An 18,068-nucleotide genomic window follows, 5' to 3' on the forward strand; every position below is an offset into this window, starting at 1 on the left:
TCCATATGAAAAAACATTAAACTACTTACATGTTCTCTAAAATCCAAGCACTTTCTCTACCATTTGCTTAAAGCTAAAATTTAAAGAGAAGAAACACAACACATGGCCTTCTAAGAACTAAATGGATTTTTAAAGGGACTAAAGGAGGGGCTGATGTTCCAATAAATTTCATTAAGAGAGCTGGGAGTGGTCCTATAATCCCAGTACTTGAGAGGTTGAGATAGGACTTTGTGGGGTTCAAGGCCAGCCTTAGCAATTCAGCCAGAAACTCAGTGATACCCTATTTCAGAATAAAAAAAGAGGAGGCAGGCGTGGTGGCCCACACTTGTAATCCCAGCATCTGGGAGGCTGAGACAGGAGGATCGCTGTTCCCAGACAGCCTCAGCTACTTAGTGAGGCCCTTTCCCGCTGCAACTCAGTGAGACCCTGTTTCAAAATAAAGAATAAAAAAATAGGGCTGGGAAGCAGAGCTCGGAGGTAGAATGCCCTGGGTTCCATCCTCAGTACAGCAAAAAAGGAAAAAAAGGGCTGGGGTGCTCAGAGGTAGAGTGCCCCTGGGTTCAGTCCCCACTACCGCTACAACGACGACCACCACCACTTAAATAAAAAATAAATAAATATTGACCCAATGATTACATTCTCCAAACACTTATGGCTAGGAAGTCACACGAGGTACAATTTTGGAAGTGACATCTTTAGTGCCGGTTGTTTGATGATGTAAGATTTAAGTCTGTTGCCCAACAAGGATAAAACTGCTTTCCTCGCGAAATGCGGGAGAGTTGCACGACTTTCACAACACACGCGGAACAGTAATTCGAGGGCGATCGCGGTGGGTCTGAGTGCGCGGCTCCGCTCCGGGGCGGCGGGCGGGCGGGGCGGAGCCTCCGGGCCGCGACTTCCGGGTTGGCTCGCCCTCACTTGACATGGCGGCCGGCGCCTTCAGCGTGCCCACTGCGCCTGCGCAGTACGCCCTGCCCGACCTATCCGGTCTACCGCCCGCCCCAGCCGCCACGGGGCCGGGGGAAGCGTGGGATCGGGGTGTCTCCGCCGCGCGGGCGCAGCCGGGGCCGCTCCCGGGGGGCGAGACGAGGGCCCGGGGCCAAGTGCCTCCCTCACCGCCCGCCCCCGACGCCCTCGAGCCCCAGGGTGTCCCGTGTCCCCACCTCCCGACCCCTGGCCCAACATGATTCTGACCAAAGCCCAGTACGACGAGATAGCCCAGTGCCTAGTGTCCGTACCGCCCACTAGGCAGAGCCTGAGGAAGCTGAAGCAGAGGTTCCCCAGGTAAGTTCCCTCTCCCCCCTCTCAGCCCCTTCCTGCAGCAGCCCGCGCTCAGGAACCACGTGTCACACACCAGTGCCAGGGGCCGGAGAGCAGGCTGCCAGCAAGACTCCTCCTCTGCCGTCCACGCCGAGCCCCGAAGGGACGAGCCCTTTGCAGCCCCCCGGGGCCTTGCAGTGCAATGCAAAGCAACACACGGTTGCTGGAAACCTGGTACGTTAGGTGCCAAGCACGTAGTAGGTGGTTCGGAAATGTCCAGTGGCTGACTGACAGATACTAGCAACGAAAAATGGGCGATAGGGCCTTCACACAGTGAAGATTCGAGTTGTGGGTTCAGCAGGAGCAAGAGGAAGACCCTTTACTGCTGGCCAGTGGAAACAAATAAGGGGGCGCAGGCCTACAGGGGCCTCAGACCTCGGATTAGTGAGCTCGCGGGTTTGTCCTCAAGAGACTGGAACCTCAGGGATTCTGTTCTTGAGTTACTGGCCACGTGAACAACCAGGTCGGAATGTTTCTTCCTGTGTGTATACATGTTCCCGTTCTATTCCATACATATCCCCAAACACTCTTCTCTTTCAGTGATTTTAGGATTATCACACTTTCTAGGAAAAGATTTTGGAAATTAATTATATCATAGAGATTCCTTACTTCAAACATGTAGAAATCAAGATCCAAACATTATAAAAAGAACCAGGAAAAATAGATTATTGTATTTTATAAAATGTGTGCTTTTTTCCCTAACTCACAACAGAATCCAAACCTGTACCCCTTTTTTTTTTTTTGTAGTATTGAGTATGTTTATTTCCAGTGGAGAGAGCTTCCCTGTCCGTGATGCAGCCCTTGACTAGATATCACCGTATATGTATTTTGTTAAGAAAAGAGAAGTTTTGGATAATAGACAGTACAAGACAAATCGAAGTAGAAGTTGGAGGTCATTGATTATAACCTCAGTTTTTTGGTGGATGCGGTGTTCAGACTGTAACCTGAAGGAGCCTCCAGTGTTATCCAGATTGAATTTAGGGCATTTATCCCTTTGTAATCTTTAGGATTTATCTGTCATTAAGAGGAACAAAATTGACAAATTGGAATTTGATTTTCTGTTATTTACTCTTGCCACTTCTGCCCATGAACGGTGGGATGAGGAAGGGCTGGTCAGCCAAGGGAAAAGATAGATATTTCCTAGCAGTATAGAATAGAGCATACATTTTTTGATATTACTACTTTGAATTTTTGCTTTTCTTTCCCTTCATTTCCTTTCTCTTTCTCTTTTCCTGTCTTTCTCTCTTATAACGAATACCTTGTCTTTTCCATAAAAATAACCCATCCCCCAGCACTCTCGTCAACATTTAAGAAAGGTTTCCTTCATGAGGAGTACCACGCTGTCTTGTTTATTCTTTGATGCCCTTTCCTTTCTTACTCGTGATATGTGCAGACCTTTTTCATTTCTCCCAAATACTTTCCACACGTTTTTAGAGAGGCCAAATTAATCTACAAAGGGAGAAATGGAAGAGCGATTTAGTAGGTTGAGTGAGAATTCTAGAAATAGCCTAGTTTTGGAGTTGGTTTCACAGTTTTCATCCTACCACTGTTTTACTTAGGATGGATGATTTGTTACAAAGGTCTTGAACAATCTTTAGACATGATAGTTCATTTTATCAGACAGTTGGTTAGTAAGCACCACAGAGATAAATGCTGTTAGTTCAGAGGTTAAATGACATTTCAAAAATTCCAGAGTAGAGCTGTAGCTCGCGGTAGAGCACTTGCAATAATGTGCCGGAGGCCTTGGATTCGATCCCCAGCACAACAGAAATAAATACATCAAAATAAAATAAAAATATTGTCGAGATGTTCAGAAGAAAAACGACCTAAAATTCAGGATTATTTTCCCCTTCTTTTCTCTTGGAGTTTCATAAGAAGCTGCCTTGATTAGTTTTGATAATAATCATGATAATCAGAGCAATTATTATTATTATTTTTGCTGGGTGGCATTCACATACCTTGAGCTCTGTCTTCTCCCCTCCCCCCAGTCTATTTTTAGTATATCACCATCTCTGTTGATTTAGTTTGTAGATCTTACTTCCCTCCCCCAACATGGTATTCATCATCATTAAAAATTTTTCAGAATTTGATTCAAATAACATGTTCAATAATATAGTCTAAGTGTGTCCTCTGATTTCTTACTATTTCATTTAAAGGTTTTGGTTTCTAATTTTCTGCATAACTTATTTTTGCATGTATGTGACGTTTAGTTGGCTTATTTTCCTACTTTAGAGTCGCAGATGTTAGCAATGACTGCATCATAAGTTTTCAGCCATTTTGGTCTCAGATCCTTTAAACTCTAAGAAAAATATTGAAGACCTTAAAAGAACTTTTGTTTATCTGGAGTACATCTGTAGGCATTTACCAAAATATTAATTAAAATAGTTGTAAAATAGGTGTATGTGTTGCTGGGAATTGAACTCAGGTGCATTCTACCTCCAAGCTATACTCCCAGCTCTATTTTATTTCTTATTTGGAAACAGCTCTCACTAAGTTGGTGCGTACCTCACTGAGTTGTTAAGGCTGAAAACCTGCAATCCTCTTGTCTCAGCCTCCCAAGCACTGGGATTACAGGTATGCACCACCACACCTGGCACAAACGAGAAATTAAAAGAAAATTATTTATTAAGTAATTTGAAAATACTGAGCTCATTGCTTATTAATTTAGTTTATGAATAATGATCATTTTAAAAAGTGAGAAAATGACATTTTTCTACATTTTTGTAAATCTCTTTAATTCCTTCCTTGATAAAAGACAATGTATCTGCTTCTCTGTGATATGTTTTTTTGAAAAAGTATTTATTTAGCCGGGCGTGGTGGCGCACACTTGTAATCCCAGCATTTGGGAGGCTGAGACAGGAGGATCCCGGTTCACGGACAGCCTCAGCTACTGAGTGAGGCCCTCTGCAACTCAGTGAGACCCTGTTTCAAGATAAAGAATAAAAACCAGGGCTGGGTGTGTAGCTTGGAGGTAGAATGCCCCTGGTTTACATCCCCAGTACTGAAAAAAATGTTTGTTTATTTATTTATTTATGTGTGGTATTGGGGGTTGACTCTAGGGGTGTTATACTTCTGGGCAACATCCTATTTTATTTTTTATCTTGAAACAGATTTTACTAAGTTGTTGAGGGCCTTGCTAAGTTGCTGAAGTTGGCCTCAAACCTTTGATCCTCCCATCTCAGACTCCCAGATTCTGCTATTACAGGCATGTACCACTATGCCTAGATGATATATTGTATTTGATTAAAGAATATCAATAAACTCTTCAGAGAGAGACCTGGAAAAGGGAATAGCAATTTAATCAGCTTTTAAGGTAATTGTGGGTATTTTTGTTATTACACAAATCTAGTAAATGGTATTTTCTTAAAGGTCAATAGCAGTATGGAATTAAGAACCTTATCAAGGAAATTTTCTTAGTCTTACATTATAACCACTCGCCTACTTTGAATTTTGAGTGGATCTTTTACCCATGCATGATTTTTTTTTAGCATTATGTAGTGTTCGTTTGCAAAATGTGGGTTGTAAACTGTACAGGTCTTCCAAAATTTTGTCACCTTTCATTATGCAATATCAAAAAATCACATTTTTTAATAGCACTACTGATCTTAATCAGAAGTCTGTAAGATTTGAAGTTGTCAAGCTTATGGTGATATGAGCTTTCCAGTATTTGAATTTTCCCTTGAAAGCTCAAATTTTATAGTTGGCAACAAATGCTATCAGTTGTTTTCCTTGAAGTGACAAGCTCACGTCATTTATTTTTGAGCAAGTGTCTGCCAGATACCCAAATCTGAATAATCATACTTTCTTCATTGTTTATTCAAGTAAGAATTGTGTTCCATGAAAAAGTGGCTGGTTCTGCTCTCAATCCTGCAAGTGCTTTTCTTGAAGAAAAAAAAAAAAATACTTCAATAACACACTATTATGTGTTTTGTGGTTACTCCTTATTTTGTCATACAGAGTTTTAAGAGGATGATATTTAATATAATTAATTAATAAATGGTGTGTATGTGTGTGTGTGTGTGTGTGTGTGTGTGTGTGTGTTTGCTGGAGAATGAACCTAGGAGCATTCTACCTCTGAGTTACCCCCCAGCCCTTTTTCAGATTTTTTTGTTTTGAAACAGTCTTGCTGAGTTATCTCACACTGTGGGCCTTGAACCTGGGATCCCGCTGTCTCAGCCTCCTCCGTGCTAGAGTTACAGGCTTGTGCACCACAACTTGCTGTGGATATTCATAAGTGAAACAGTGTTTGTTTTCCTTTTTTCCTGCAAGGGTACAAAAGTGAAAAATACAGTAACTATTAATATAGTTATTGTGTACTGGCCTTGATTTATTTTCAGGAGTTGGCAGTTTTACCCATTTATTATCTTGTAGTATAACTCCAAATGTCAACACAGGGGGAAGGGCAAGTAGTACCTTACTACTTTTATAAAAATAGCTTGACCTTATAGACTCCTGAGAGGGTCTTCTGGGCTACACGACTCCATTGACCATACTTTGACAAGCACTAGCTTTTTCAAATCAAAGGGTATTTATATTTTGAAGGGTTTTGATGTGTATTGACAGATTCCCATCAAAAAGATTGTACTAATCTTGTTCTTAGCAAAGCATGGGAGTGTCTGTCTCTGCAACTTTTGCCGGCATTGAGAAGCAGTATTTATTTATCTTTATATGTTGAATCAGGAATGAGACATCTCATAATTAGCATTTTAAAAATTATAATACATCCGACATTTTTCCGAATGTGTTTTGACCGATTAATTTTCCCCTGGAGTTACCTGCTTGGTGTCCTTTGGCTAATTTTCTATGTGAGTGTTTGCTCTTACTGCTTATTGACTTATTTACTGATCTGCAAATGCTAAAGATATATGTCGTACCACTGTTACAGATGTTCCCCTAGTTTGCTTTTAAATATTGCTCTGCTTTTGACACGTTTAACTTTTAAATTTCTACCTTTTTTCCCTTTTGCTTTTATGCTTAGAAAGTCTCTTCCTAACATGAGAAAAAATCTTTCACCTAAATTTTCTTCTGGATTTTTTTTATAACTTTCTTATTTTTATTTTGTAACCCTCTGGCTGGAATTTATTTTCATAAATGTTGAGAGGTATAGATGTATCTTTTTTTCTCTCTTATTTTCTGGCTTCTGGGGTAATTTTACTTCTCTATGGCTTCTTTATTTTCACTAATATTAAAAAAATAGGTCTTTCCAAGTCATATATTGAATTCAGGCAATTTTTTTTTAAAACAATTTGGTCTCAGAATTCTCTACTTAAATTGAAGAGACAAAACTTGATGATCTTTAATATTTACAAAAGCAAAATTCACCCTCATTTTATTCTTTTCTGTGGCTTTATGGTCATGGCACCTAGAACATAGGATATACTGTACTTAAGTAGTTCCTGAGGACACAATTGTTGACTTCCATTTTGCAGATAATTTCTGGACCTTCTTATTCAGGTAGAAGCTTTTGCCCAATCAGCTGTTATTTATAAGATTATATTTTACATTATAATTTTCTGCTCAAACACTATATATGTATTTGATTAGATGTCATCATAGGTATGTTTGGAATAATTTTAAACTTACAGAATGGTTGCAGAAATATTCCAGAGAATTACACATACCCTCACCTGGCTTCTCTTACCATTAACATTTTATATTACCATAAAATCAGAAAATTAATTTTAATAGGATACAGAGCATCTACAGATGTGTTTTTGAACTTGGCTAGTTTTTTCATGAATGCCCTCTTTTATTCCATCATATCTTAGTCTCCTTTAATCTGTGATGATTTCTCCCTATTTCTTTGCTTTTTTTTTTTTATGATTGACACTTTTGACGAGTACCGATCATTTGTCCTATAGATGTCCCTCTATTTGTATGTGATATTTATTTTCTCCACCAAAGGTAAACATTATTGATAACCCCAGAGATGATTCAGTGCCCTTCTTAGTGCGTCATATCCGTGGTAATTGGTGCTACGACTCTAAAAGGCTCATTGTGATGTTACCTTATCCACTGAGTTAAGGTGTTTCCTCTGTGGCGATATGGTTTGAGACTACCCAAATGACTTGTTTCTTACCACACTTTCCTTCAAATAATTTTAGCATCCATTGGTGGTTCTTTATGAAAGGATTATTACTGATAATCGTCTAATGGTGATTCTCTGTTTCACCAGGATATTCATTCAACTAATATTGTCTGCTATTGCCATTTAGGTAAAACGGTCTATATTACAAACAGTGCGATTTTTCATTTGTATTTGTAGTTTTTAACACTTAGGGCATATAGTTTATAGTAGCCCACAGTGTGTTTAGTATGTTTATTGTACCATTTGGATATTTTTATTTAAAAAGAGAATACAGTAACTACTTTTTTGAATTAAAAACAATTTTTTATTGGTGCATTGTAGTCATATATATTAATAGGGTACAAGATGGTAGAGGCATACATGAACACATCACTCAGCCCTTCCTCAACTTTTACCCCATTTCCTCCTCCCTCCCTCCTTCTCACATTAGGCTAGTGATTGACACGTTTATGAACGTACATTAGGAATTTCCCTCTTCCTCCTTCCCATCCCTCTCAGGTCACCTTATTTGCTCATCGATAGTTTCTCCTTCTTCGTCTGAAGTTCCTTCTATGACCCATTTTCTCCCTAGCTTCTGCATATTAGGGAGAGCATCCAATTTCTCACTTTTTGTGATTGATTAATCTCACTTAGCGTAATGTTCTACAGTTTCATGTAAATGACGTGAATTTTGTTTTCCTTTATGGCTGAGTAAAATCCCAGTGTGTACATATCCCACAGTTTTGTAACCCATTCATCTGTTGATGGACATCTTGGCAGGTTCCATAGTTTGGCAGTTGTGAATTGTGCAGCTATGGACATAGATATGGATGCATGAGTTTGGTAGTTTGGTTTCTACTCTTTTGGGTAGATACCCAGCAGTGGTAGTGATGAATCATATGGTAGGTTTGTTCCCATTCTTCTGAGCATGCTTCATACTGTTTTCCAAAGTGATTGCACTAATTTGCAATCCCACCAGTAACAGTGGTGCAATTTCACCACAGAACTAAAAGGTGGATCAATACTTGGGATTGCATGAAACTGAAGAGCTTCTGAGCTTCTGACAGCAAAGGAAACTACCAAGAACCTCAACAGAGAGCCGACAGAATGGGAGAAGATTTTTGCCACCTATTCTGCCAATGGACGACTATATTTAAATATACAGAGAATTCAAGAAACTCAGCACTAAGAAAAGAAACAACCCAATTAAAAAAATGGACAAGTGAACTAAATAGACACTTTACAAAGAAGAAATTCAAATGGCCAGTAACTACTTTTTAATAGCTGATAATCTGAGGAAAAATGTTTAAGACTTATCCATTAGCTATGAAATACCATACTTCATGATTCTATGTTATGAATCATGCTAGAAATCAAAGGATTTTTTAAGTAATTAGTTCAGATATAGTTAAGTAGAATTCCTTTTTTTTTTTTTTTCTTTTTAAACCCAGGGGCATTTTGCCTCCAAGGTACACCCCGAGTCCTTTTTATTTTTATTTTTTTTAATTTTTAAAGCAGAGTCTTACTAGATTGCTGAGGCTTTACTCAAACCTGGGATTCATCTGTCTCAGCCTCCAAATACTGCGATTAGTGCACCACCATGCTCAGTTTATCTAGGAGGAGGTATATCCCTTTGTTGCGAATTCTTTTGCTGGTAAAGGAAGCCTTGGCAAAAGTTCCCTACTTCCCTTCCCATGTGTTAGTTATTTAGTTGCTAATGAGTTGTAAATCAAACTCTCCATACTATAAATCTCTAAGGAAATAGTTACGCCCTATTGTTACTCTTTGCCTTTTAAGCATCTTGCTCAAGTTTTTTGACCTATTTTTATATTTTTATTTGGAAACCAGCGCGCTGACCTGCGTGATCCTCCTGTCTCCGCCTCCCAAGTGCGGGGATTACAAGCGTGCGCCACCACGCCCGGCCCTGCTCAGGTTTTTCTAATGGTACCATCTGCATTTCTAAGCATGATTTTTCTATGTTGGCTCATAGCACATACTGTCTTTCTACTTTTGGACCATAACACAGGCAGCCATTCATGAGAGGCTTTACATTCCCGTTCGTAGTAAACTCTCCAAAGTTCCAGTGAAGATTTTGCTTGACCAGACTCTGTGCTTAAAGCAATATACTTGATCATCTGAAGTTCTTCAACCATTAAACCGAGTTAAGGGTGGCTCTGCTGTGTGTAATTTTTAAGGTAACTGGTTCTTGGTGGTGAATTTAGGGGCCTGACCTGGTTCAGAGTGAAGCAGGTAGGGGCCAAGCCCACAATTTTACTTAGTTTTCCATTTAATTGGTCTTGGTTTGATTGGCTATAGCCATGGGCTACAGTCGCCTTTTTCTGAACAATACTCCTGTTCCCAACACACCATGCATTTTAAGATGTTGACTTTTCCTCTAGGGAGTCTTGTATTCACTGTTCTGTTTCTTTTAACTCTTTGCTCTTGGGAGGTGGCTTGGCACTGTCTCTTTTTCGTCTGAATCACAGTTGCCTTGTGTTTAAAGGAGGGATCCAGTCCACGGCCAGGAGGCAGAGGAAGCAGGATTGAAACCCAGGTAGTCTGGCTCCAGAATCTTATTCTTACCCTGTGGCCTCTCCTTGCTCAGTTCCTCAAGACTGTGGTGAGAATGATGTGAAACAAGGCATATAAAACACTTGGGATCGTGTAGAACTCAGGGAAGGTATTTAAGGATCAGTAAATAGGATTATTTTCAGAATTTAATAGCTTGTCTACAGTAGAAGAAAGGTCTGAGTCCTAGCATAAAACAGTTTTGCTTTGAAATGAAGATTTTGTTCAAATTTTTGAGATACATTGTTTGCTTTGAAACAATGTTTTTTAATTTGCAGAAAATAAAAATATTTACATGGACCAGTTGATTGTATGTGAACAGCTAAAATTTGATTATCAGCTGAACATGGTCCAGATACCAGAAATTTGCCTTACATATTTCAATATTTCATATTTGGTGTAAAATGTCATTAACTGGGAATCGAACCCAGGGGTGCCTTACTACTGAGATTATACACCTAACCTTCTACTATTTTTGAGATGGATTTCACTAAGTTGTTTAGGCTAGCCTGGAACTTGTGATCCTCTTGCCCCAGCCTCCCCAGTAGATGGGACTACAGGTGTGTACCAAGACAGTGCCTAGCTTAAAACACTTAAATTTAAATTCACTGATTTTTTAAGATTCATAGTGGAGTATTGCAGTGTATAATTAATACTATAGGGCTTGGTTTACTGAATTGAAATATTATTCCTGTTGGCCCTGTTTCTCTCAATTAAATTGAAAGTCAGCTCTCAATTTGTGGTCAATTTTCTACACTTCTGATAATGTTGTGGTGTGCCTGAGTTCTAGAATAATGAGTGAGAATAGCTCATAAAGGGAGAAAAAGTCTTTTATTGAACTGGAAATTGTATTGGTGGTTTTACCAAAGAAATGTAATTAATTTACAGGACCTTCAAAAATAATACTAATTCATATACTCACTGAGCAAAGATATCTGGGGCATTTCTGTATTGATCATTCGGTCGGAACGTCTAAGAAGAGAATATAGTCATTTTTAGCTTTCCTTTGGTAATCTTGAACCATGATTTCTATTAAGACTTCAGGTTTCTATTTTATTGCCATATTGTAGCCTTAAAGGCTCTTCTGAATGGTTATTGTGTTAATGTACCCTCCCTTTACTTTCTTTTTTCTTTTTCTGCAGCACTGGGGATGGAACCTAGGGGCATTTGACCTCCCAGCTATACCCGCAGCCCTGGTTTTTATTCTTTATTTGGAAACAAGGTCTCACTATGTTACCGAAGGCCTCACTAAGTAGCCCAGGCTGTCCCCAAACTAGGATCCTCCTGTCTCAGCCTCCCAAGCACTGGGAGATTCCTCTGCTTTCTAAAAGAAGTAAATAGCTATTTTTAGGTATTTGTACTTCTATGTATTTGTGTAGTTGCAAAGTGAGATGATCTGGAATTCCTTTGAAGGATAATGTTACTTAGAGAAGAATCCACGTGCTCATTATATTTCTTATTCGTACTGGGGGAAATTTTCACATTGTTAGACTATTGGTTTCATTTTTAAATATTTAGTTATTCTAAGGAACAATATTTTATTATTTAACTTTTAACATATGTGGACTGAATTTATCATATTTTTTATAAAATTTGTGCAATGTTGCCATATTGGCTGACTTTCTCTTAAAAACAAAATAATCGATATATAAGCACTTTTCTAGAGTAACTGTCAATAAAACACGACCTTGATATGTAAGTCATGAAAGAGATGGGTAAATAATAACCGTTTCTTTGTTTTAATTGAGTTTTTATTGCAGGGAGATGGTTTTGAATGTTTGCTTTAGGATAGTTTCTCCTTCCCAATTGCTTGTACAGTGAGCTGGTTTACCGTGAGCACACTAATGTTCCTGGGGTGGATGTTTACTGAATGATAACCGTCTCTTCAGGGAACAGAGCAGACAACTGGATGCAGGATTGTTGAGTTCCTGAGTTGGAAAGCAGAGTGGAGCCACCGGTGCCCGTGTATCTGAGATGGCACATGCTGATCCCAGACCCTAACCGCTCTGTGAAACTAATACTAGGCTCGACTTTTCTTTCTTTTCTCTTTCCCTACTTGCATTTTAAGAGACATATATTTATGACTTCCTAGTCCTTCCTCATAATCCAAGACTTCCTTCATGCCAAGGAACAATGACATGGTTTAGGGTTGATCTTTTCTGTTCATTCTGACTTCAGGACAGTGAATAAAACAAACACACTTTAAAAAGTTTAGCCGGGCGTGGTGGCGCACGCTTGTAATCAATCCCAGCATTCGGGAGGCTGAGACTGGAGGATCGCGGTTCGCGGACAGCCTCAGCTACTTAGTGTGAGGCCCTCTGCAACTCAGTGAGACCCGATTTCAGAATAAAGAGTAAAAAATAGGGCAGAGGGTGTAGCTCGGAGGTCGAATGCCCCTGGGTTCCATCCCCAGACCCGCAACAACAACAACAACAACAACAACAACAACAACAATTTAGTGTAGTGTTCAAACTGTGACTTGATAAATACCTGGGGGTCTCAGTGAGATAGCTGAGGGCTTTCTGGAATCTTCTATCCAAAACAAAATGTTAAAATTTCTCAGACCCATTTCTTCTATGGTGTTTGAAGTATTGTGATTCAGCTTCTACAGTGTTTAAAACTATTCAACTTAGAGGAATAGATTTAAGACTTTGACAGTAAATATTATGAAACAAAGAAAGTAATTCACGTAGGGGAACATAAGGTAGAGTCATGTCATTTGATTCAGTGAGACATGCCTGGCCAAATGGCAATCCTTACGACTGGGGTGGTTTTGTGTGCAGCCCAGTCTTTGTTTCCAGGACATCGCACCTAAGGCTAAGGCCTGAAATACCTGATGTTCAGTCACTGAATCTCCTGCCCCCATTTATATTGACTTTTAATTTTTGGTTATTTAAATTACTTCCTGTCTAGAAACAAGAAATGATAAGATAATCTGATATTTCATTTATTCTATTTTAGGAAATAGGAAGTATAGCAGACCCTTGGGATTTACAGTGGTTATCACTGAAGACCTCCAACTTTGCCACTAGTGCCACATAGGACATCAGAGGTCGACGCACCTGTGGGAGGCAGGTGTTCAGTGAGGCTCGTGTATCAGCTGATTGACTTGTTTCTTCCTCTGATCACACTAAGAGTAGGAAAAATTCAGGTTGACTGAGTAAGTTTCTGAATCACTTCTGTCGTAGGTATTTGTGATCGCTGTGTTTGTTCAGTCTAGGAATGATGCAGGATGAATGGAAAGAAAGAGGGAACATTTTGTGGCTTGGCGTCCATCCTGTGGCACTCCGTGGTCCCCATGGTTCTGCAGCTTATGCCATGGTGTTTAAGGCTCCTGGGGGAGTCGGTTGCTGTGGGACCTTGTAGATGGGACCTTGGCGGTAAAGTATCACTTTGGCGTGTCTTCCCATAACTATACAGAAAATTAGACTGGCAGTTTTTTTTTTTTTTTCTATTATCTATTTCTGTCTATGATTCTCCCAAGCTGTTCTCTTTTGCTTAAGGTATATTACACTGTTACTTGTTTTCGCTGATAATATTGGTAGGGAAAGCTAATAAAATTTGAAATTAACTTGTACTTCAAGCCCCATTTAGCTAAGATGGCTAATGGCCTGAGGATATGAGACAGACTCTTCATTGAAGAACATTAGAAATCCCATGGTCTCTTACAGCCTACATGGACAGCCTATACGTAGCAGAGAGCTCACAAACTTCACTTCCTAACAAGTGAGGTGAAAATTATCTAGCTCCATATTTTTTGAGGCCACCTAACATATACTTAAAGATGCAAATACTTCTAATCTCGAGTTTGTACCATTTGGGGTTTCTACATACCCTTTGGTGAGCGCATTTGTTGTTCTCCGGGTGAGGAGCGTGTGAGCTGCTCCAGAAGGAGGACCTGCATGCCTCTCTCATTATTGAAAAAATCCAGTGACTTTTAATAGAGCAAACTAGTGTTGGGTCGGTGGAGCACAATTACACATCATCTGGTCAAATCCATTTACATTATCCATGCAGAAGCCGAGGAGGAGCACCACCCTGCTTGACTGCAGTTGCACATCACAGCAGAAGGCTAAGCTTTCCATCCCTGCTCTTCAGTGGGGGAGACAGACTCCGTCCCCATCGGGGCAAGCAGGTGTCAGTGACAGAAGCAAATGGATGAAGCTGACCTGGATGGGACTGTGTTCCAATGAAAGCATGACCGTTGCCCTAGCAGGGCGGCTCCCACCTTATGCCAGCCATCCTTTGCCCCGCCCGAGTGTGGGCCTAGTGCTGCCAGGGCTTCTTAGAAAGCAGCTCTAGGTCTGACTTGTTTTACAGAAAGAAAAAAAAAAAAAAAAGAAAAGAAAAGAAAAGAAATGATCCTGAGTTTTAAATGTTGTCAATTTGTTTGAATTTGTAAAACACTGTGTGGGCCAACATTTTCCTGGCCAAACAGAACAAGTCTGTGGGCTGAATTTGGCCTCCAGCCAGTGGGTGCTGGAGCTGTCTCTCTCCAGCTCGTGAGAGCTGATTGTGAACGTCTTTTCCAGAATCTACAGGCTGCAACCTCATGTTGGTAGCTAGCATTCTTTTATGGTGAGGAGTGCTGACACCACAGAAACTGGCTGATGGTATAGACCTGAGCTCTCCTTTCCTGGCAGCCCCTCCACCCAGGGGCATTTGTTAAGCCTCAAACACCACGGCACACCATCACCAGTGTAAAACATTTGCATTACATAAAAGGGGATCAGAATACTTCCACTGATATTTCATTTATTTTTATATTTTTGTGAGTATTGAGCTTTCTCTTTATTTGTTCCCTACCTTAGTGTGGGAGTTAGAATTTCAGTCTTGCACCTTAGCCTTGGATATATTATAGGTATTTCCCAATGGACATTTGATTGAACTGAACTGAAGAAAATGCTGCTTGTTTTATTTTAAAAACCCACATATACATGTCTCATTTAGGAAGATTACTCCTTTTCACAGTAGATTAATTAGCCAAATTTTGAGACATTCCAGTGATTCTATATTTTCTGTAGGCATTTGGAAATGATACACCTGAGAATTTATCCATGGTAGAAATTATTTAATTTTTTCTAGAGAAACTGCGAACTTAGGTATTGCATTTTCCACTGGCAGTTATTCCAATGTAAAGAGTAAATAAACAGCTGTGCAGTTATATGAAAAACACTGGGACGTTGTTAATTGATTACAGATTGATTCAGTTTATCATTTTCTAAAGATTCAATTATTACACGTTCCGATGTATTTCTTTTTCTACATCTCAAGTATCAGTAATAAAATTATCTGACAACATACAGCAAAAACAGAAGTGGCCAGTAAAATTAACAGTGCCAGGCAAGACTCCTTGCCTTTTAGAATGGCAAGCAGAATCCTGCAGGGGCCTGCAGGAGTGGTGAGTTGCTGGCAGGGTTGTGTAGACTGCTAGACCTTGGTTGGTTGGGTTACTTTTCCCTGCTTATGGTTAACTACCTTATAAGTCGATATGAAGCAAAGTGCTATTATCGTGAACCCCAAGAAGCTGTTTACAGTTTTTTAAAATTAATTTTAAAGGCAGTTTTATATGTTGGTTTAAAGCACTTGGCTCCTGGACATTTACAAATTCTGAGCTCATGACTTGTTTGCGGTGTAACCTTGGGTAGGTTTATGAAATGGAATTGTTATGAATTTGAAAGGAGATACTACATATAAAATGGTTAGCACAGTTCTGATACTGTGCTGGTGGCAGCTGCTATTATTAATTGTTACCATTATTTATTCAAGAATGCTCCTTGCAATGGTATTTTTAGTAGTAATGATTAGATGCAGGCTGGGTATGGTAGCACGTGCCTGTAATTCCAATACTTGGGAGGCTGAGACAGGAGGATCACATATTTGAGCACAGCCTTAGTAACTTAGCGAGACTGTTTGAAAACAAAACAAACAAAAAGGGCTAGGGAGGTAGTGCAGAAGTAAAATGCCCCTGGGTCCAATTCCTACTACTGAAAAAAAAAATTAGATTTAGAATATTAGCACTGGAAAGGTTCTTACCTAAAACCATCCCTTTTGCTGTCTAGGTTTCCGGAGGGTTTTTTTATCCCCAAGATAATAGAAAACCTGCTTTTAGCAAATTACGGTAAAGTTCTCTGATGGTACTCTGATGCAATATTCTGTTGATACTCTCCCCACCCCATAGGAAATGGTAATATAACATCATCACTATCTAAGAAAGAATAAGAGGAAATATTACAAACAGAGAATTTTAAAGTATTTTCATGTCTAATTATTTTTTCTCAAATGCAACTACCTGTATTCTGGGAGCTCTTTCATTTTCTTGTCTAAATTTGGTGGTTATGCATTGAGTATCTCAGGGGCTGCCTATCTGGAAGTAGCTTGATGAGTCCAGGTCTCTGTCCTCCAAAACAAGGTTATGTAGGATGACCCAAATCGTCACGAGTGCGAACACCGATTTTACTGTGTTTCTTTATTATTTTTTGTGGCACTGGAGATGGAACCCAGACGCATTCTACCTTCGAGCTAAACCCTCAGCCCTATTTTTTCCTCTTTATTTTGAAACAGAGCCTCACTGAGTTCCAAAGGGCCTCACTAAGTAGCTGAGACTGCCTGTCAACCTTGAACCTCCTGTCTCAGCCTCCCAAATGCTGGGCTTACAAGTGTGCGCCACCACGCCCGGCTTCGTGTTTAATATATCTGTTAATCGAACCCGAACAATTCATTTTTTAAACAATATTAAAGTCATTCCTTATCCTAATACTGATTGTGGGAAGATGAGTGGTAAACACAAAGAAGCTGCTTTGTAAGGAGAATAGTTTTATTATTTTTTAAGGTGCCAGTTCTTATTAGTGGTGGTATACTGTAACATACGGCCTTCAGAGATTTCCTTTAGCTTACACCCACAGTTCCACTGCTCATGCAGTCGTGATTGTAATGCGCTCGACAAGACAGTCCTCCTGTCCATCCTTCCTGCCCTGTTCATCAGAGAGCGTGTCTTCCTCTAGGTTCTGGTTGGTCAAAGACGATTTCAGGTTAGATCTGCCCCACTTAAACTACTTAGCCAGATTTGACTAAAAGTCTTAAAAATAGATGAGAAATCTTGGAATTTTTTTAAAAATAATACTTAAAAATTTGAATAATGCACTAACAAAAATGTTGCCTGTAGTAAAAGACTGGAAGCAAAGCCATAATTTTGATATAAAGTATCTTTTGGGGGGCAATTATTTGCTAGTCAAGTTTTCCAGAGTATGTAAACAAGACTTGGCTAGTTTTATTTCATCTGTGAGAAGGGTCTAAGAAATCTAGATTTGGTACATGAACATGAAAAATATTTCATTCATGTGCTAGTTCTTTGGACAATTGTATTCGGCACTGCGTTACCGCAGCACAATAAATTGCTGAATATACTGTCTGCTGAATATGATTTTACCATGAAAAATTTGATGCATAGAGAAGGAAAGGTTGGAATATATCAACCTTCTCTGACAAGGGACTTTGAATTTTGACCTAATACAGGTGACCTTTGTGCGCAATAAAAGCGAGCTTAATCTTGAGGTTAAGGTTGAGGTGAATGGCGGGGCAGGGCGGTGGAGCTTAAGCTGACGGTAGGTGCCTCAGAGCCTACCTGCTATGGCCAAATGGAATCCAGCACTTTTTTTTTTTTAAAGATTTTTTTAAGCATATCAAGAAGCTTATTTATAGCAAGTTGTTTGGCTCTTTAACCCCACCCCGTTTCCTCAAAGCTCAGCTCTGTTCAATTGTGGTAAGTTCATCTGTATTTTTAAACTTTACTGTTTCTGACTGAAAGGTATGAGTGTGCTATTACTGTCTGTTCCATAGATAAACTATAGCTAAAAATAAAAATGTTCTAAGCCTCATAGACAAGACAACTGATGTATAGAAGCTTGGAACTGAAAATATATGTTCTTTTAAGAAAGTTTTTTTTTTTTGTCTGACAAGTTAAGCTTTTGTTATCTAACTTTGGAGCTGTCAGAAGAATTTTTAAGTGGTTTATGCTTCTATACAGGTTATAATTAAGAGAATTCACATAAATTATTGTCTTAGAAAAGGCTCACGTGATTCAGAGATTGGTTAGTCCCTTGGACTTTCCTTT

General features: G+C 39.5%; 1 protein-coding gene across 4 annotated transcripts in view; it reads left to right on the top strand.

The window, feature by feature from the left end:
• Nucleotides 1-1,183: 1,183 nt before the first annotated feature.
• Nucleotides 1,184-18,068, top strand: part of CDIN1 (CDAN1 interacting nuclease 1) — a gene marked incomplete at both ends in the record, with an annotated part of 215,367 nt that continues 198,482 nt past the window's right edge. For all 4 annotated transcript variants that reach the window (XM_080707246.1, XM_080707247.1, XM_080707248.1 and 1 more), the window contains one exon: nt 1,184-1,284. In XM_080707246.1, coding sequence (XP_080563372.1) covers nt 1,184-1,284 — 101 coding nt within the window. The remainder of the gene's footprint in view (nt 1,285-18,068) is intronic.

Source organism: Muscardinus avellanarius, assembly GCF_963383645.1.
Source record: "Muscardinus avellanarius genome assembly, chromosome: 12".
Taxonomy (NCBI): Eukaryota; Metazoa; Chordata; class Mammalia; order Rodentia; family Gliridae; genus Muscardinus; species Muscardinus avellanarius.